Genomic DNA, 22,451 nt, shown 5'->3' on the forward strand with positions numbered 1-22,451 from the left:
TATTAGTCGAGCGCTGAAACGGGTACATATGTTCGATTAAGGTTATTTCACCTCTAAGAACCGACAGTTACCACCAGAGACACAAAAATATTTTTTTAAAGAGACACGCATAACACACGTTTTATTTTTTAATTTAAACATATTTATTTATAGTGGATTGGGAAACAAGTTTTGCAACTTATATTTACCCCTTTCCACTTTTCGGGTGCGAGTGCTGCCTCTAAGAACACATTGTTACCACCAGAGACATGAACACAATTGAAAATCCTTTTCTAAAAGGTGTAACGTACAACAAACGTATTATAAGTGAATAGGTAACGAATAGGTAACGAATAGGTCACAGGGTATTAACCGAGCGCTGGAACGGGTACATGCGCGCTAATAGGATCATTTCATCTCTAAGAACACATTGTTACCACCAGAGACATGAACACAATTGAAAATCCTTTTCTAAAAGGTGCAACGTTCAACAAACGTATTATAAGTGAATAGGTAACGAATAGGTAATGAATTGGTAACAGGGCATTAACCGAGCGCTGGAACGGGAACATGCGCGCTAATAGAGTCATTTCATCTCTAAGAACACATTGTTACCACCAGAGACATGGACACAATTGAAAATCCTTTTCTAAAAGGTGCAACGTACAACAAATGTATTATAAGTGAATAGGTAACGAATAGGTAACGAATAGGTAACAGGGTATTATCCGAGCACTGGAACGGGTACATGCACGCTTACAGGGTCATTTCATCTCTAATTACACATTGTTACCACCAGAGACATGGACACAATTGAAAATCCTTTTCTAAAAGGTGCAACGTACAACAAACGTATTATAAGTGAATAGGTAACGAATAGGTAACGAATAGGTAACAGGGTATTATCCGAACGCTGGAACGGGTACATGCACGCTAATAGAGTCATTTCATCTCTAATTACACATTGTTACCACCAGAGACATGAACACAAGTGAAAATCCTTTTCTAAAAGGTGCAACGTACAACAAACGTATTATAAGTGAATAGGTAACGAATAGGTAACGAATAGGTAACAGGGTACAGTACTACCTGTGACTTTATCTTATTAATGGTGGCCATAAAAAATATGTTCACCATGGTGGCCCTATATGTTCATCATCATACCCCCTGTTGCTTTTTTAATACACAAGGTATTAAACAAAAACTAGTCATGGATAAAGGGAAATCTTGAATGCATTGAAGTGTTAAAATTATATAACTTACAGGTCAGGTGTCTCAGGTAAAATACACATGTATCAGTTTGTCAAATTTAACAACTGTGTTTATGACAAGAAATTCAAAAAAAATTAAATAATAAAACTAGTTGAACAAACAGCTAAATTAAAAAAATAATTGTCTCCTGACTTTTAGTTTTGATATTATATATTATACCTTTTAAATAATTTTTGATCAATTTAAGTAATTTTTTATATTAAGTCTATTTTTTGGTAGTGAAGAATAAATGAATATAATTTTCAAAAAATACTGCAAACATTTACAATGCCTGCCTTTTTCTATTGACAAGGTGTTTCTTAAATTGATTTTCTAATATCAAAATGGTTTATTATTGTAGATAGACTGATCTGCATTCAACATTGTGTCTTTAGGAATTATGCTAAATACAAATTAGGCAATGCATTTTTCTTTATTGAAAAGAATATTTATAAGTATTAAAAATATTCATTACAGCAAAATTTGATAATATTTTTATTGTCATATGATATTTTAAACATGATCCATGTTTTAGAGGTTAAGTCGCTGCAATTATTAACTTTATCTAAAAGGCCTAGGTTGATTGAAATATTCTTTGTAAATGTATACCAAGAACATTTATCATGCCAGTCCAGCACTATTGACAATATAATACACTGAAAAAAAAATGATTTAATTAATAGACCATTAAAGTGTCACCATCTTTAGAAGTGCACTTTATTTTTTCTGGAGACAAATTTTGAAAGAAATTAACCAAACTGAAGATAACATATTTAATAAGTTTCAAGACACTTTCTTTAAAAAAAATCTTTTCTTAAGATTTACTTTATTTATTAAGATATATAAGAACATCTTTCATTATGATAAGCATTTTTAATGAACATTTATCAAAATTTGATGATAACTAGGTGGGCATTTGGAAAATAAGTCTTTTCGGTGATTGTTTGTGCACAACTCTTGTTTTGAGATTTGAAGAAAATTTAGATAAACATGATAAACAAAATTAGTTTTTTTAACATATATAATAATGGTACTTGTAGTTTTCCTGAATAACATTAGATGTTATCAAAATGTATTGTAAAAGGATTGATAGTAATCATATTATTTTGTTAAGAAAACAAATTGTTTAATTACTTTCATTTTTTTTATTTAAAATATCACTTGCATGATTATAAGTTATTATTAATAGTAATAACTCATTTAATAATGTTAACAAACAATTGAATACAATGTACATCATGTACATTTATATAAACCTTTTACTTAAAAAAAACAATTATTAAAAGTCTGTTTATTTAAAATGCTAGTCAATAACTTTAGCTCTGACTTTTTGCCATTTCTTCTCAAGATTCTTACTAAGAAGAAATCAAAGGAATAAGAAACAAAACATACAAAAATAAAAAAAAACAATGAAAAATTAAAAAATTAAATAAAATTTAAGTCAAACAAATTATAATAAATTAACAGACAAAAACAAATGTATTCTACATTTTCAAAAAAAGCTGAAATGTCAATTTTAAAAGAAACCCAAGTTACCTGTACAGGTAAATTTTAATGAAACATACCAGCTGAAAACTTCAACCCTGATTGATTTTAACAGGTAACCTAATTAGATAAAATCTGCCTATGATTTATGACCCCCAATAAATGGCCAACATCTCAAGATTGAATACCCCAATAAATGTTCACCATTGGATGTTGACCATGCAAGAGGGTGGACATAACTAAGAGGAAGTCACAGGCTGTACTGTATGAACCGAGCGCTGGAACGGGTACATGCGCGCTAATAGAGTCATTTCATCTCTAAGAACATATTGTTACCACCAGAGACATGAACACAATTAAAAAACGATTTATTTCAAGATGCAACGTATACTTACCCCGCGCATTAAAAGCGAATAAGGAACGAATAAGTAACAGTGTATTATCCGCGCCCTGGAACGGGTACATGCACGCTAATAGAGTCATTTCATCTCTGAGAAGACATTGTTACCACCAGAGACATGAATACAATTGAAAATCCTTTTCTAAAAGGTGCAACGTACAACAAATGTATTATAAGTGAATAGGTAACGAATAGATAACAGGGTATTAACCGAGCGCTGGAACGGGTACATTCGCTCTAATAGGGTCATTTCGTCTCTAACGACATATTGTTACCACCAGAGACATGAACACAATTAAAAAACGATTTATTTCAAGGTGCAACGTATACTTACCCCGCGCATTAAAAGCGAATAAGGAACGAATAAGTAAGAGGGTAGTATCCGAGCGCTGGAACGGGTACATGCACGCTAATAGGGTCATTTCATCTTTAATTACACATTGTTACCACCAGAGACATGAACACAAGTGGAAATCCTTTTCTAAAAGGTGCAACGTACAACAAATGTATTATAAGTGAATAAGTAACGAATAGGTAACGAATAGGTAACAGGGTATTAACCGAACGCTGGAACGGATACATGCGCGCTAATAGGGTCATTTCATCTCTAAGAACACATTGTTACCACCAGAGACATGAACACTATTGAAAATCCTTTTCTAAAAGGTGCAACGTACAACAAACGTATTATAAGTGAATAGGTAACGAATAGGTAACGAATAGGTAACAGGGTATTAACCGAGCGCTGGAACGGGTACATGCGCGCTAATAGAGTCATTTCATCTCTAAGAACATATTGTTACCACCAGAGACATGAACACAATTAAAAAACGATTTATTTCAAGATGCAACGTATACTTACCCCGCGCATTAAAAGCGAATAAGGAACGAATAAGTAACAGTGTATTATCCGCGCCCTGGAACGGGTACATGCACGCTAATAGGGTCATTTCATCTCTTAGAACACATTGTTACCACCAGAGACATGAACACAAGTGAAAATCTTTTCTAAAAGGTGCAACGTACAACAAACGTATTATAAGTGAATAGGTAACGAATAGGTAACGAATAGGTAACAGGGTATTAACCGAGCGCTGGAACGGGTACATGCGCGCTAATAGAGTCATTTCATCTCTAAGAACATATTGTTACCACCAGAGACATGAACACAATTAAAAAACGATTTATTTCAAGATGCAACGTATACTTACCCCGCGCATTAAAAGCGAATAAGGAACGAATAAGTAACAGTGTAATATCCGCGCCCTGGAACGGGTACATGCACGCTAATAGAGTCATTTTATCTCTGAGAAGACATTGTTACCACCAGAGACATGAAAACAATTGAAAATCCTTTTCTAAAAGGTGCAACGTACAACAAATGTATTATAAGTGAATAGGTAACGAATAGATAACAGGGTATTAACCGAGCGCTGGAACGGGTACATTCGCTCTAATAGGGTCATTTCGTCTTTAACGACATATTGTTACCACCAGAGACATGAACACAATTAAAAAACGATTTATTTCAAGGTGCAACGTATACTTACCCCGCGCATTAAAAGCGAATAAGGAACGAATAAGTAAGAGGGTAGTATCCGAGCGCTGGAACGGGTACATGCACGCTAATATGGTCATTTCATCTTTAATTGCACATTGTTACCACCAGAGACATGAACACAAGCGGAAATCCTTTTCTAAAAGGTGCAACGTACAACAAATGTATTATAAGTGAATAAGTAACGAATAGGTAACGAATAGGTAACAGGGTATTAACCGAGCGCTGGAACGGGTACATGCGCGCTAATAGGGTCATTTCATCTCTAAGAACACATTGTTACCACCAGAGACATGAACACAATTGAAAATCCTTTTCTAAAAGGTGCAACGTACAACAAACGTATTATAAGTGAATAGGTAACGAATAGGTAACGAATAGGTAACAGGGTATTAACCGAGCGCTGGAACGGGTAAATACGCGCTAATAGGGTCATTTCATCTCTAAGAACACATTGTTACCACGTACCAGAGACATGGACACAATTGAAAATCCTTTTCTAAAAGGTGCAACGTACAACAAACGTATTATAAGTGAATAGGTAACGAATAGGTAACAGGGTATTATCCGAGCGCTGGAACGGGTACATGCGCGCTAATAGGGTCATTTCATCTCGAATTACACATTGTTGCCACCAGAGACATGGACACAATTGAAAATCGTTTTCTAAAAGGTGCAACGTACAACAAACGTATTATAAGTGAATAGGTAACGAATAGGTAACGAATAGGTAACAGGGTATTATCCGAGCGCTGGAACGGGTACATGCACGTTAATAGGGTCATTTCATCTCTAACTACACATGGTTACCACCAGAGACATGAACACAAGTGAAAATCCTTTTCTAAAAGGTGCAACGTACAACAAATGTATTATAAGTGAATAGGTAACGAATAGGTAACGAATAGGTAACAGGGTATTAACCGAGCGCTGGAACGGGTACATGCGCGCTAATAGGGTCATTTCATCTTTAAGAACACATTGTTACCACCAGAGACATGGACACAATTGAAAATCCTTTTCTAAAAGGTGCAACGTACAACAAACGTATTATAAGTGAATAGGTAACGAATAGGTAACAGGATATTAACCGAGCGCAGGAACGGGTACATGCGCTCTAATAGGGTCATTTCGTCTCTAAGAACATATTGTTACCACCAGAGACATGAACACAATTAAAAAAACGATTTATTTCAAGGTGCAACGTATACTTACCCCGTGCATTAAAAGCGAATAAGGAACGAATAAGTAACAGGGTATTATCCGCGCGCTGGAACGGGTACAAGCACGCTAATAGAGTCATTTTATCTCTGAGAAGACATTGTTGCCACCAGAGACATGAACATAATTGAAAATCCTTTTCTAAAAGGTGCAACGTACAACAAATGTATTATAAGTGAATAGGTACCGAATAGGTAACGAATAGGTAACAGGGTATTAACCGTGCGCTGAAACGGGTACATGTGCGCTAATAGGGTCATTTCATCTCTAAGAACACATTGTTACCACCAGAGACATGAACACAATTGAAAATCCTTTTCTAAAAGGTGCAACGTACAACAAACGTATTATAAGTGAATAGGTAACGAATAGGTAACGAATAGGTAACAGGGTATTAACCGAGCGCTGGAACGGGTACATGCGCTCTAATAGGGTCATTTCATCTCTAAGAACACATTTTTACCACCAGAGACATGAACACAATTAAAAAACGATTTATTTCAAGGTGCAACGTATACTTACCCCGCGCATTAAAAGCGAATAAGTAACAGGGTATTATCCGAGCGCTGGAACGGGTACATATGCGCTTAAAGAGTTATATCACCTCTAAGAACCCCAAATCTACCACCAGAGACAAGAAAACAATTGAAAATCATGTTTTAAAAGGTGCAACGTATGATACACGTATTATAAGCGAATTATAAGCGAGTGATGGAACGAATTAAACAAGGTAATAGCATGCTCTGAAACGATGTACACCCTGCTAACATGTTTAACCCCACCACATTATGTTAGTATGTGCCTGTCGCTAGACAAGAGCCTGAAATTAAGTAGTTATCGTTTGTTTTTGTGTTACATATTTGTTTTCCGTTTATATTTTTATATATGAAATACGGCCGTTAGTTTTGTTGTTTGAATTGTTTGAAATTGTCATATCTGGGCCTTTTATAGGTGACTAAACGGTTTGGGCTATGCTCATTGTTGAAGGCCGTACATTGACCTATAGTTGACAGTTTCTGTTTCATTTTGGTCTATTGTGGGTTGTTGTCTCATTGGCAATCATACCAGATCTTTTTTTTTATGCACGGGCTAACACGGTGATTTCATCCCTTCGAACCAAGATCCATCTTCAAACATACGGACATAAAGCAGTTAAAAGGTAGAACGTATAAAAATCAAATAAGGAACAAATGAGTATCGAACATAAAGTAAAAGGATCGGTTGAGCACAAACACATATAAATAGGTCAAAAAAAGATCATTTTACCTCAACAAATTTAGAACTATTACCAGATATAAGAGTATAAACAATAAGAAGTAATTGTAACAGGATGCTGTTACGAAGTCTCCCAAACAAAGCTCCCATAACTCGCAATTCATATGGTCCCATGTTCATTTGATTTGATTTTTTGTCCCATACAAGAATATATATGGCTTACTGGTGGGGATCTCCACCATTTACAAGTATTCAAACAGGAGGGGGTGGTGGTGACCCCCAGGGACTTTACCTACATTTCATTTTATTTGTTTTATTGTCCCCTACAAGAATATATATGGTTTAGGGGTGGGGATGTTGACCGTTTACAAGTTTTCAACAAGAGGGGGTGGGATGATTCCCTCAGGACTTCCCTTTTATCTCATTTTATTTGTTTTATTGTCCCCTACAAGAACATATATGGTTTAGGGGTGGGGATCTGGACCATTTACAAGATAATAGTACATTCTCAAATTGAACGGGGTGGGGGTGACCCCAAGGAACTTCCATTTAATTTCATTTGATTAGTTTTATTGTCCCTTACAAGAATATATATTGTTTAGGGGTGGGGATGTTGACCGTTTACAAGTTTTCAAACAAGAGGGGGTGGGCTGACCCCCTAGGGACTTTCCTTTTATTTCATTTCATTTGTTTTATTGTCCCCTACAAGAAAATATATGGTATAGGGGTGGGGATCTGGACCATTTACAAGATAATAGTACACTCTCAAATTGGACAGGGTGGGGGTGACCCCCAGGAACTTCCATTCAATTTCATTTGATTAGTTTTATTGTCCCCTACAAGAATATATATGGTTTAGGGGTGGGGACCTGGACCGTTTACAAGATAATAGCACATTCTAAAATTGAACTGGTTGGGGATGACCCCCGGGGACTTCCATTTAATTTCATTTGATTTGTTTTATCGTCCTATTCAAGAATATATATGGTTTAGGGGTGGGGATCTGGACCGTTTACAAGATAATAGTACATTCTCAAATTGAACGGGGTGGGGTGACCCCCAGGAACTTCCATTTAATTTCATTTGATTAGTTTTTTTGTCCCTTACAAGAATATATATAGTTTAGGGGTGGGGATGTTGACCGTTTATAAGTTTTCAAACAAGAGGGGGTGGGGTGACCCCCTAGGGACTTTCCTTTTATTTCATTTCATTTGTTTTATTGTCCCCTACAAGAAAATATATGGTTTAGGGGTGGGGATCTGGACCATTTACAAGATAATAGTACATTCTCAAATTGGACGGGGTGGGGGTGACCCCCAGGAACTTCCATTTAATTTCATTTGATTAGTTTTGTTGTCCCCTACAAGAATATATATGGTTTAGGGGTGGGGATCTGGACCGTTTACAAGATAATAGCACATTCTAAAATTGAACGGGTTGGGGATGACCCCCGGGGACTTCCATTTAATTTCATTTGATTTGTTTTATAGTCCTATTCAAGAATATATATGGTTTAGGGGTGGGGATCTGGACCGTTTACAAGATAACAGTACATTCTCAAATTAAACGGGGTGGGGGTGACCCCAGGAACTTTTATTTAATTTCATTTGATTAGTTTTATTGTCCCATACAAGAACATATATGGTTTAGGGGTGGGGATCTGGACCGTTTACAAGTTAAAAGCATATTCTCGAATTGAAAGGGGTAGGGATGATCCCCAGGGACTCCCCTATATTTCATGTGATTTGATGTATTGTCCTTTAATCATTTCTGAAGACTGCATGTATCTATCACTTACAGTTTTCAAGTTATATTCATTTGAAAATTTTAGAAAATAAAATCCCATAGGGTTCTATAGTAAACCCCTCCCTTCTTTCTGCCCCCCCCCCCCCCCCCCCAAATACCCCTTAATAGACCCCAATGCACAAATGAACGATTGATGGCTCACCTAGACATATTAGTCTAACATTTTATGAAACCCTAAGTAAATCTGACAAGTAGTTTTGGAGAAATGCTGCGGACAAGTTCATTTTTAAAGTGGCGGAAGAAGAAGAGGAAGAAGAGGAAGAAGAAGAATAACTAGAATTGCCATTGCAAGCAATAGCGGATGTCACCCTTCCCCCTATTGCCACTAAGCGGCAGCCATTTCAAACTTGTTTAACAGTAAATGCACAAATATGCATGGCTATTCATCTTTTTGTAAATTTTCAGTATATTCAGAGCATTTTATACCGTTTCCATGGCAACGGCAGCCATTTTGAAAATTTCAAAGTCAAAAGTCTCATCTTAACTTGTCAGTTACCAATAATATCAAATTTCATTAAGTTAAAACCATTTTGAGAATTTTTGACCTTTTTGCATTGTTTCCATGGAAACGACAGACATTTTGGAAATTCCAACGCCAAATTCGACATCTACCAAAGTTGCTCATCGTTATGCTAAAGTTTCAAAAAAATTGGAGCATTTCCATATTTTTGAAAATTTTGGTGTAGTTTCCATGGCAACATAGCAGTTCCAAAATGTGCCAAAATCATCCAAAACCAGTATATAGTGGGCACCTACATTGTATTAAAATCTAAAGATTTTAAGCTGAAGCATTCTCAAATAATTCAAGGAACTCCAAAATTATATTTTTTCACCATTTTTCCGTTTCCATGGTGATGGCAGCCATTTTCTAGTTCCAAAGTTGCACAGACTCTGGAGAGTCAGGGTTCCTTGTTATAGTGCACCATCATTCGGATTGGTACTTTTGGCTCTGAGAAAGCGGGCGAACAAAATTAGGTGGAAGTATAATAATAATAATACAGAAAAAGAAACAGAGGAAAAGCAATATGTCACCCGACATTGTCGATCGGGTGACATAATAAAAATAATAAGAACTGAGCAAAAACAATAAGTCTCCAAACTTTGTTTGGGAGAATTAATTAAAAAGGGGGAAGGATATTAAAAATCGAATAAGTAACGAATAGGTAACGAATAGGGAATAGGGAATAGGTAACGAATAGGTAACGAATAGGAAATAGGGAATAGGTAACGAATAGGGAATAGGGAATAGGTAACCAACTTGACGTCCATTATATATACCGCATCTTTTATTTGGATATTTATGCTGATCTATTAGCTTGTTTGATAGTTTAGTGTTCGATTCGATTCCTTGCTTATATGATACATATAAGGTTTATCGGCGTTTTGGAGCATTTCTATAGTAGAAATTTATTGAATAAAAGTTAAAAGAAAAAAACATAAAGATTTTGATTGGTTATATATTGGTCTTGTTGCAGGTATTTTTCTACGTTGGCATTTAAAACTACAAAAAAAAATAAACATACGTTTGCCTTTTTTACAAGATCTAACTCCGTCACCCTGTTCTATGTTTTTTTTTCTTTTTGTATCGCTGACTATGCGGTATTGGTTTTACTAATTGTTGAAGGCCGTACGGTGAACTATAGTCGTCAATTTTTGCGCATTATGGTCTCTTTTGGAGAGTTGTCTCATTGGCAATCATACCACTTCTTCTTATTTTTTTATATATACAGACATCTTGCATATAAAAAATGAACAAAGATATGCAAAATGTCCTTGCATTTGGTTAATTGTAATTAAAATAACACATTTGGCCTCTATAATGAAAAGTACGTGATATTAAATTAACTACATTGTTTTGATGGTTTTTTGGCCTGTTATTAATTTTACGGATGAAGAGATATTTTCATATCCAACTACACGGGAGGTTATATGATAAAGTGCTACCTCAAAAATAATTTGATTTGATATTGGTACATTTAAATTGGATGTTCATTGGGTCAATCAATGCTGACTACCAAAGGTCACGATTGAGTAATATTTTATTCATTCTCCTTGGCAAGGGCTTGGTTATTTTCGAATTTCACGATGTCATCTTGGCAAAATGGACAATTCTTGAATTAAAGGTTATGATTCTTGTAATTTTTGGCCATGGTATTGTCTGTTTTTATTTGCACTTAATTTAGAGAACATACTCACCATCAACTTCCTCTGGTGCTTTGTATAGAAAAAATAAATACACTTTATTTTAATTTATTTTATACATTCTGATATTTATGTAACTAATGTTTTAACCAACAAACATGTAGTAAAAAGTTTGTTTCCCTGTATCAAAAGTCAATTTTATATCGTAATGGTTTGAATAATAACAAGATAAATAAAACATGGGTTATTAGAAATATTGTTAATCTCACAATGAGGAGGATACTTATACTTTGGCATTGCACAAGGTCATCTTTTTTGCAGAGTTTTTATGACGTCTTTACACTAAATTAAATCTTGGAAATATGATTTAATTATAAGTTATATTTTGCTTTGTGTACAATACAAAATTCTAACGTTTGTCTCTTTTACAAGATTTTACTCCGTCACCTCGATATTCTGCTAAACAGACGCAATATATATACAGGTATTATTATATTATGGGATGCGTACATTTTAATGCAATTTGAAATAAATGTATATATTGATCTGACAAAACGTGCGAACGTAAACTATGTTGATAATAAACTCATCATAGAAACCAGGATTGAAATTTGATATTTACGCCAGACGCGCGTTTCGTCTACAAAAGACTCATCAAAGATAGGCTGCATCAAATAAAATCTCTTTTTAGCTCAGAGTCAAAACAAATAACAGTTATTTGAGAAAAAATCTGTGATTAAAATTCTTACTAGTCCAACCCTAAGGCATCTTTTTATATACTACCAAACCCAAATGTTGAGGATATTAAGAACTCCAATGATGCTAATTTCTCTTTATGTGGAACTCAGCTATATACAATGATTGAAAAAAGAAGTGTTACAGATAAATTTTAGTTCATTTTCCTTGAATCAAATTAGAAATAAAATGAACAAGGAATATCTCATTCGTGTATCTCAACGTGCCAATAAAATAAAGATCACCATCTCATTATATAGTAATCGGTGTAGAGGAAGTGGAAAAATATACAAACAACCTCTTACCTGTATAAATAGAGATCCTCAATGGACCACCACATGTCTGACGTTTATTGCCTGAGCATGGCGTTTTACAATCACTTTCTTTTCTTTTTCTGTCTTTTCGTAAATCATTTCCACAAAAGCATTCGTATCCATACTATAAAATTATTATTCTTTTCATTATAAGTAACACCTTTTTATTAACATAATCTAATCAAATACAAAGTAATGCAAGGTATTTGCCTATCTCAGAGTAATAAAGTATAATATATGTCATATGTCCTTCTTATGGTTCAAATACGATCTAGCAATTAAAAGTCTAAGGAATAAAATCTACGACTCCGAAAACGTTTTGTTTTGGTAATTATTTGTAAGAACCGCCCCTCAGGCTTAAGATTGATATTACCCCTGGGACACAAGTTTTGAAAAATGTACCATATTTATTAAAAACTAGGGTTGACTAAAATAAATGTTTCGGTGAAGAGTGATGTGAAGCACATTTCAAAAACTACTATAATCAACCTTATTTTATAAATTCATGAACACAAACTCCTGACCTATCAATGACTTACCTTAACACCTGCAAACTTGAATCCTTTTTTACCACAAAACTGTTTGCAGTTTTGAACTGTCATACCTTTGTCTTTCAGTACCTCGTTATGTAATATTCTAGTGCTGTCATCCTGATAACAACCAATATATCTTGATTCTTTAATAAATGGGAAAAAAAACCTATAGATTGAATATTTTCAAGATAAATTATGCTAGGTTTCAAGTTTCATTAATGTGTAAAATGTCAAAGATTGTTTAAGAAAATCATCGTTTTATTGTACGATAATCGTTGATCAACGTTACACAAGTTTTCTTGATCGTCCGCGTAACAGATGAAATTTCAAAGCAGAAGTATTATAATGCCAGTTTTGGGGTCCTTGAGTTTGAAAATCAAAAAATATTAAAAAATTTACTAAATGATGTTCTTCAAATATTTATAAGACATTATCTCTTGGACACCAGCATATTTTATTAATTTCGAAGCTTTTTATAGCTTACTTTATGGTATGGGTTTTACACATTGTTTTTGCAAGGTCGAACGAGAACATATAGCTGCTTACATCTACCCCAATTGGTCTATTGCGGATATTTGTCTCGTTTATATATACCGCATCTTTTATTTGGATATTTATGCTGATCTATTAGCTTGTTTGATAGTTTAGTGTTCGATTCGATTCCTTGCTTATATGATACATATAAGGTTTATCGGCCTTTTGGGGCATTTCTATAGTAGAAATTTATTGAATAAAAGTTAAAAGAAAAAAATATAAAGATTTTGATTGGTTATATATTGGTCTTGTTGCAGGTATTTTTCTACGTTGGCATTTAAAACTACAAAAAAAAATAAACATACGTTTGCCTTTTTTACAAGATCTAACTCCGTCACCCTGTTCTATGTTTTTTTTTTCTTTTTGTATCGCTGACTATGCGATATTGGTTTTACTAATTGTTGAAGGCCGTAAGGTGAACTATAGTCGTCAATTTTTGCGCATTATGGTCTCTTTTGGAGAGTTGTCTCATTGGCAATCATACCACTTCTTCTTATTTTTTTATATATACAGACATCTTGCATATAAAAAATGAACAAAGATATGCAAAATGTCCTTGCATTTGGTTAATTGTAATTAAAATAACACATTTGGCCTCTATAATGAAAAGTACGTGATATTAAATTAACTACATTGTTTTGATGGTTTTTTGGCCTGTTATTAATTTTACGGATGAAGAGATATTTTCATATCCAACTACACGGGAGGTTATATGATAAAGTGCTACCTCAAAAATAATTTGATTTGATATTGTTACATTTTAATTGGATGTTCATTGGGTCAATCAATGCTGACTACCAAAGGTCACGATGGAGTAATATTTTATTCATTCTCCTTGGCAAGGGCTTGGTTATTTTCGAATTTCACGATGTCATCTTGGCAAAATGGACAATTCTTGAATTATAGGTTATGATTCTTGTAATTTTTGGCCATGGTATTGTCTGTTTTTTATTTGCACTTAATTTAGAGAACATACTCACCATCAACTTCCTCTGGTGCTTTGTATAGAAAAAATAATTCTGATATTTATGTAACTAATGTTTAACCAACAAACATGTAGTAAAAAGTTTGTTTCCCTGTATCAAAAGTCAATGTTATATCGTAATGGTTTGAATAATAACAAGATATATAAAACATGGGTTATTAGAAATATTGTTAATCTCACAATGAGGAGGATACTTATACTTTGGCATTGCACAAGGTCATCTTTTTTGCAGACTTTTTATGACGTCTTTACACTAAATTAAATCTTGGAAATATGATTTAATTATAAGTTATATTTTGCTTTGTGTACAATACAAAATTCTAACGTTTGTCTTTTTTACAGGATTTTACTCCGTCACCTCGATATTCTGCTTAACAGACGTAATATATATACAGGTATTATTATATTATGGGATGCGTACATTTTAATGCAATTTGAAATAAATGTCTATATTGATCTGACAAAACGTGCGAACGTAAACTATGTTGATAATAAACTCATCATAGAAACCAGGATTGAAATTTGATATTTACGCCAGACGCGCGTTTCGTCTACAAAAGACTTATCAGTTATAGGCTGCTTCAAACAAAATCTCTATTTAGCTCATAGCCAAAACAAATAACAGTTATTTGAGAAAATAATCTGTGATTAAAATTCTGACTAGTCCAACCCTAAGGCATCTCTTTATATACTACCAAACCCAAATGTTGTGAAGATTAAGAACATCAATGATGTTATTTTCTCTATATGTGGAACTCAGCTATATACAATGATTGAAAAAAGAAGTGTTACAGATAAATTTTAGTTCATTTTCTTTGAATCAAATTAGAAATAAAATGAAGAAGGAATATCTCATTCGTGTATCTCAACGTGCCAATAAAATAAAGATCACCATCTCATTATATAGTAATCGGTGTAGAGGAAGTGGAAAAATATACAAACAACCTCTTACCTGTATAAATAGAGATCCTCAATGGACCACCACATGTCTGACGTTTATTGCCTGAGCATGGCGTTTTACAATCACTTTCTTTTCTTTTTCTGTCTTTTCGTAAATCATTTCCACAAAAGCATTCGTATCCATACTATAAAACTATTATTCTTTTCATTATAAGTATCACCTTTTTATTAACATAATCTAATCAAATACAAAGTAATGCAAGGTATTTGCCTATCTCAGAGTAATAAAGTATATATGTCATATGTCCTTCTTATGGTTCAAATACGATCTAGCAATTAAAAGTCTAAGGAATAAAATCTACGACTCCGAAAACGTTTTGTTTTGGTAATTATTTGTAAGAACCGCCCCTCAGGCTTAAGATTGATATTACCCCTGGGACACAAGTTTTGAAAAATGTACCATATTTATTAAAAACTAGGGTTGACTAAAATAAATGTTTCGGTGAAGAGTGATGTGAAGCACATTTCAAAAACTACTATAATCAACCTTATTTTATAAATTCATGAACACAAACTCCTTACCTATCAATGACTTACCTTAACACCTGCAAACTTGAATCCTTTTTTACCACAAAACTGTTTGCAGTTTTGAACTGTCATACCTTTGTACTTCAGTACCTCGTTATGTAATATTCTAGTGCTGTCATCCTGATAACAACCAATATATCCTGATTCTTTAATAAATGGAAAAAAAACCTATAGATTGAATATTTTCAAGATAAATTATGCTAGGTTTCAAGTTTCATTAATGTGTAAAATGTCAAAGATTGTTTAAGAAAATCATCGTTTTATTGTACGATAATCGTTGATCAACGTTACACAAGTTTTCTTGATCGTCCGCGTAACAGATGAAATTTCAAAGCAGAAGTATTATAATGCCAGTTTTGGGGTCCTTGAGTTTGAAAATCAAAAGATATTAAAAAATTTACTAAATGATGTTCTTCAAATATTTATAAGACATTATCTCTTGGACAGCAGCATATTTTATTAATTTCGAAGCCTTTTATAGCTTACTTTATGGTATGGGTTTTACACATTGTTTTTGCAAGGTCGAACGAGAACATATAGCTGCTTACATCTACCCCAATTGGTCTATTGCGGATATTTGTCTCGTTTATATATGCCGCATCGCTGACTATGCGATATTGGTTTTACTAATTGTTGAAGGCCGTACGGTGAACTATAGTCGTCAATTTTTGCGCATTATGGTCTCTTTTTGAGAGTTGTCTCATTGGCAATCATACCACTTCTTCTTATTTTTTTTATATATACAGACATCTTGCATATAAAAATGAACAAAGATATGCAAAATGTCCTTGCATTTGGTTAATTGTAATTAAAATAACACATTTGGCCTCTATAATGAAAAGTACGTGATATTAAATTAACTACATTGTTTTGATGGTTTTTTGGCCTGTTATTAATTTTACGGATGAAGAGATATTTTCATATCCAACTAAACGGGAGGTTATATGATAAAGTGCTACCTCAAAAAAAATTTGATTTGATATTGTGACATTTAAATTGGATGTTCATTGGGTCAATACTGAGTACCAAAGGTCACGATGGAGTAATATTTTAGTCATTCTCCTTGGCAAGGGCTTGGTTATTTTCGAATTTCACGATGTCATCTTTGCAAAATGAACAATTATTGAATTATAGGTTATATTTCTTGTTATTTTTGGCCATGGTATTGTCTGTTTTTATTTGCATTTAATTTAGAGAACATACTCGCCATCAACATCCTCTGGTGCTTTGTATAGAAAAAATAAATACACTTCATTTTAATTTATTTTATACATTCTGATATGTAACTAAGGTTTTAACCAACAAACATGTAGTAAAAAGTTTGTTTCCCTGTATCAAAAGTCAACTTTATATCGTAATGGTTTGAATAATAACAAGATAAATAAAACATGGATTATTAGAACTATTGTTTCGCTCACAATGACGAGGATACTTATAGTTTGGCATTGCATAAGGTCATCTTTTTTGCAGACTTTTTATGACGTCTTTACACTAAATTAAATCTTGATTTAATTATAAGTTATATTTTGCTTTGTGTACAATATAAAAATACTAAAGTTTGTCTTTTTAACAAGATTTTACTCCGTCACCTCGATATTCTGCTTAACACACACAATATATATGCAAGTATTATTATATTATGGGATACATATATTTTAATGCTATTTGGAAAAAATTTCTATATTGATCTGACAAAACGTACGAACGTAAACTATGTTGATAATAAACTCATCATAGAAACCAGGATTGAAATTTAAATTAACGCCAGACGCGCGTTTCGTCTACAAAAGACTCATCAGTGATAGGCTGCATCAAATAAAATCTCTTTTTAGCTCAGAGTCAAAACAAATAACAGTTATTTGAGAAAAAATCTGTGATTAAAATTCTTACTAGTCCAACCCTAAGGCATCTTTTTATATACTACCAAACCCAAATGTTGAGAAGATTAAGAACTCCAATGATGCTAATTTCTCTTTATGTGGAACTCAGCTATATACAATGATTGAAAAAAGAAGTGTTACAGATAAATTTTAGTTCATTTTCCTTGAATCAAATTAGAAATAAAATGAACAAGGAATATCTCATTCGTGTATCTCAACGTGCCAATTAAATAAAGATCACCGTCTCATTATATAGTGATCGGTGTAGAGGAAGGGGAAATATATACAAACAACCTCTTACCTGTATAAATAGAGATCCTCCATGGACCACCACATGTCTGACATTTATTGCCTGAGCATGGCGTTTTACAATCACTTTCTTTTCTTTTTCTGTCTTTTCGTAAATCATTTCCACAAAAGCATTCGTATCCATACTATAAAATTATTATTCTTTTTATTATAAGTATCACCTTTGTATTAACATAATCTAATCAAATACAAGGTAATGCAAGGTATTTGACTATCTCAGAGTAATAAAGTATATATGTCATATGTCCTTCTTATGGTTCAAATACGATCGAGCAATTAAAAGTCTAAGGAATAAAATCTACGACTCCGAAAACGTTTTGTTTTGGTAATTATTTGTAAGAACCGCCCCTCAGGCTTAAGATTGATATTACCCCTGGGACACAAGTTTTGAAAAATGTAATATATTTATTAAAAACTAGGGTTGACTAAAATAAATGTTTCGGTGAAGAGTGATGTGAAGCACATTTCAAAAACTACTATAATCAAACTTTTTTTATAAATTCATGAACACAAACTCCTGACCTATCAATGACTTACCTCAACACCTGCAAACTTGAATCCTTTTTTTACCACAAAACTGTTTGCATTTTTGAACTGTCATACCTTTGTCTTTCAGTACCTCGTTATGTAATATTCTAGTGCTGTCATCCTGATAACAACCAATATATCCTGATTCTTTGATAAATGGAAAAAAAACCTATAGATTGAATATTTTCAAGATAAATTATGCTAGGTTTCATGTTTCATTAATGTGTAAAATGTCAAAGAAAATCATCGTTTTATTGTACGATAATCAAATACGATGGAGCAATTAAAAGTCTAAGGAATGAAATCTACGACTCCGAAAACGTTTTGTTTTGGTAATTATTTGTAAGAAACGCTCCTCAGGCTTAAGATTGATATTACCCCTAGGACGGTCCGTGTATATTTGTGTCCATTCGTTTTTCATTTTGAAATATCAAAAACAAAAAAACAAAAAAAACGGCAGTATTTTCATTTTTCGTTTTTCATTTCTCGAAAACCAAAATGAAAATCAAAAGTGTTTCCGTTTTTTGTTTTTGATTTTTCTAAAGAAGAGTTTTGTTTTTAATTTTAATTATATCTCGGTTTGAATTAAAAAAATGTTTTCCTTTGTTGTTTCACAGTCATTGGTAGTAAATATATTGCCAATGTTAACACCACGGTGTTCTTTCAACATAATGTAGACAAAATATTCCGCATGACTTCTGAATTGAACTACGGTTATAAAGTAATCAAAGACTTTCAAATTACCTTGTTTATATCTTTGATAAAGAATACATTATTATATTTAAATATTAAACTTATCACAAATTTAAATTGTACAATATAATATTATATAAAGATGGTACAAATAGATAGATTGATGACAACATCACATTAACACTGACAAAAAAACTAGCCCGGTCGTTAAAGTATACATGCACAGCGGTTGTCAGATTAATACTACTTTAATCGAAGAAAATGTCGACGAATGCAAAAATCTTTAATAATCTGAACAATAAGGGTGCGTGAACTTTACTTTTAAGTTTAGAAAGGTTGATCTAAGATTATTAGAATTGACGACCAAGGTCCATCTCAGTGGCGGATCCAGAACTTTTTCTAAGGGGGGGCCGCTGACTGACCTAAAAGGGGGGGCACTCCAGTCATGCTTTAATGATTCCCTATATAATCAACCAAATTTTTCCCACGAAAAGGGGGCCCGCAGACCCCCCTCCCTGGATCCGCCTATGCATCTGCCAGTATTTTACGAACAATTTTGCTTGATCAATAGATAAAAAAACAAATTTCCGCAATTTCACAATTCAAACTGGGATAAGCATTCAATTATTTTGTCATTCGGAGCCTATTCGGTATAAGTTTTGCTTATTTGTGAAGGCTATATGGTGACTTTAACTAGAGCTAGGGCGTTCATGGGGGATTATGGAATTGGGAATAGTGGACAAAAATATAAATAATGGACCAAGAAATAAATAGAATAGCGAGAATATTGGTGTTATAAAATATAACGAGAAGAGGATAAAAAAGTATAAAGAATAGAGAAATATGGCCTAAAATATCAAAGAATACAGAAATTAAGAACCCCGAATCCAGACCATCATACTAGTTGCCTTAATGAACGTTAGTTTGTCTCTGGGAGATTTTATTGGTTATCATACGGTTTCTCTTTATTTCTATGTATATTAATTAAGATGCGAGCTTTCATTATTTGACAACATATTACATATCACATTATAAAAACGACTATTATTTTGCAAACTACCATAGATTTCCGGTAGTTGTTCTGCATAAAACCACATTGGAGTCCCTGTATTATTTTTTTCAAGTTGACCTCAGCTACCCACCCTACCCCATCATTACAGAAAAGTTAATAAACAAATTTCTACGGCAATACTTTTGTCCACACAATGTGTAAAGGGGGGTTGGATAGCTGATGTCTACTGGAGAAAAAAATCAAGGTTGCTGTTCAGCTTTTTTTTTTTTAATATAGGTCCAAAGTTGGGGTCGGACACCCAGCCCCACCCTTACCGAAAATGTAATAAAATTTGTCCGCACTAGGTGCAAAGGGAAGGTAGGTAGCTGAGGACTACAGTAGAAAAAATACAGGGTGTTGTTATGCTTAGTGGTTTTTTTTTCTAAAGTAGGTCTAAAGTTGAGGTCGGATACCCCACCCAACCCAACCGTTACAGTTAATTAAAAATATTCTGCGGCAATACTTTTATCTGCACTAGGTGAAAACGTAAGCTAGAGATCTATGGCCTACTTGATCAAAATTACAAGTTAATGTATAGCACGGATTAATTTTTTTTAAGCTAATAAATAATTTCCTTGCCCACCATACTTTGAATACAAAAAATAAACCTTTCGTCAAATCATAATTAAGCGAATTCTACTAGTTCAGATGTAGAATGCTTTTTAAAAACAGTTTTGTGTGGCAAAAAAAAAGTTAATGCACGAGTGACCATTTGTAATTAGATTCACTGGCCATTTGCCATTAGACATAGTGACCATTTGCCATTAGTTCACTGGCAATTCGCCATTAGACATGGTGACCATTTACCATCTGATTCACGGGCCATTTGCCATTGGACATAGTGACCATTTGCCATTAGACATAGTGACCATTCTCCATTAGATCCACTGACCATTTGCCATTAGGTCCACTGACCATTTGCCACAAGACTTGGTGACCAATTGCCATTAGACATAGTGACATTTTGCCATAAGATTCACTGGCAATTCGCCATTAGACATGGTAACCATTTGCCATCAGATTCACGGGCCATTTGCCATTGGACATAGTGACCATTCGCCATTAGACATAGTGACCATTCGCCATTAGATTCACTGGCCAAAAAAGCATAAGTGTCGGACAAAAAGCAAAATAATCGGACAAAAAGCAAAACGGACAAAAAGCAACGGACAAAAAGCAAAAGTGTCGGACAAAAAGCAAAAGTGTCGGACAAAAAGCAAAATAATCGGACAAAAAGCAAAACGGACAAAAAGCAACGGACAAAAAGCAAAAGTGTCGGACAAAAAGCAAAATTATCGGACAAAAAGCAAAAGCGGACAAAAAGCGAATTGCGGACAAAAAGTACCGTATCACTGACTACTGGACTGGTGATACCCTCGGGGACGAAACCTCCACCATCAATGGCATCAACACAGTGGTGTAAATAGTTATTAAAGGTACCAGGATTATAATTTAATACACCAGACGCGCGCTTCGTCTAGATAAGATTTATCAGTGACGCTCAGATCAAAATAGTTATAAAGTTAAACAAGTACAAAGTTAAAGAGCATTCCAAAAAGTTGTTCCAAATACGGCTAAGGTAATCTATTCCTGGGATAAAATCCTGCAGGCCTTGAGTAAGGGACAAATATTCTGTAAATGTGTGTACCTTGTTTTTTGTTTGACATTCAGGAGTTCGTGTCTGGTGTATTCATTGAAATTAAAGGATAAGTACCGTTGATGAGATTTTTACTTACTACAAAAATAGTACTTACACGAGTAAAACAGCCCGAAGCGATAACATTGAGAAGAATACATTTAAATTCATATGAAACATCAAATTAATTAAACATTATGCATATGTTTTTATAACTAAATTGCTAGTTTTTATTATAGAACTTATGTACATATACTTTTTTTCTGGACAACATTTATAAGTTGTGAAAATTTAGAAGCAGTGTATTCTTTTTTAATTGCTTGCTTCAAGGAATCAATTCGCCTTCGTGTTTTCCGTACTCAGGTTGACCTTTCTCGAAAAATCCGGTGATCGCAATACGCAAGTGCGAATGGAAAACCAAACGTAAACATCGCTCTGTCAAGATAAACTATATCTTATTGTACCTGCTATACACGTGCATACATGAATATCCCTGCTTCCGTTTGTTGATTGTTTACAATCGTTTAACCTCTGCTTCAAAACACGACCATTAATAACTTGCCATATTTTCTCAACAACACTTACCAATTGAAATATTTCTTTTACGATTATACGAAATTTATGCGAAAAAAAAAGATAAAATCGTACACAGAAGAAGTTTATGATATATGTATGCATTGGGTGGATTAGTTTTCTTTCACCGGTCAC

The 22,451-nt window shown here is 33.7% G+C and overlaps 2 protein-coding genes across 2 annotated transcripts in view; one reads left to right on the forward strand and one right to left on the reverse strand.

The window, feature by feature from the left end:
- LOC139487492 (leucine-rich repeat serine/threonine-protein kinase 1-like) overlaps positions 1–22,451 on the forward strand; it is a 203,550-nt gene that overhangs the window by 98,767 nt on the left and 82,332 nt on the right. The window lies entirely within an intron of this gene.
- LOC139489388 (uncharacterized) lies at positions 1,852–21,002 on the reverse strand. Its single transcript, XM_071275701.1, has 10 exons — positions 20,915–21,002; positions 19,108–19,118; positions 17,828–17,960; positions 16,854–16,871; positions 15,656–15,792; positions 15,111–15,243; positions 14,154–14,171; positions 12,646–12,782; positions 12,098–12,230; positions 1,852–1,886 (listed from the first exon to the last, which is right to left on the reverse strand). The coding sequence occupies exons 1-10, from the start codon at positions 21,000–21,002 to the stop codon at positions 1,852–1,854; spliced, it is 843 nt and encodes a 280-aa protein (XP_071131802.1).

Source organism: Mytilus edulis, chromosome 9, assembly GCF_963676685.1.
Source record: "Mytilus edulis chromosome 9, xbMytEdul2.2, whole genome shotgun sequence".
NCBI lineage: Eukaryota > Metazoa > Mollusca > Bivalvia > Mytilida > Mytilidae > Mytilus > Mytilus edulis.

Excerpts from the sequence above, each read along its gene's own strand:
- LOC139489388 (XM_071275701.1), bottom strand. The coding sequence starts at position 21,002 with ATGGTCAGTGGATCTAATGGAGAATGGTCACTATGTCTAATGGCAAAT. Across the intron at positions 12,231-12,645 it reads TCAAGTTTGCAGGTGTTAAG|TATGGATACGAATGCTTTTG; the intron begins GTAAGTCATTGA and ends ATAATTTTATAG. Across the intron at positions 1,887-12,097 it reads GAGGATCTCTATTTATACAG|TGTATTATATTGTCAATAGT; the intron begins GTAAGAGGTTGT and ends TTTTTTTTTCAG.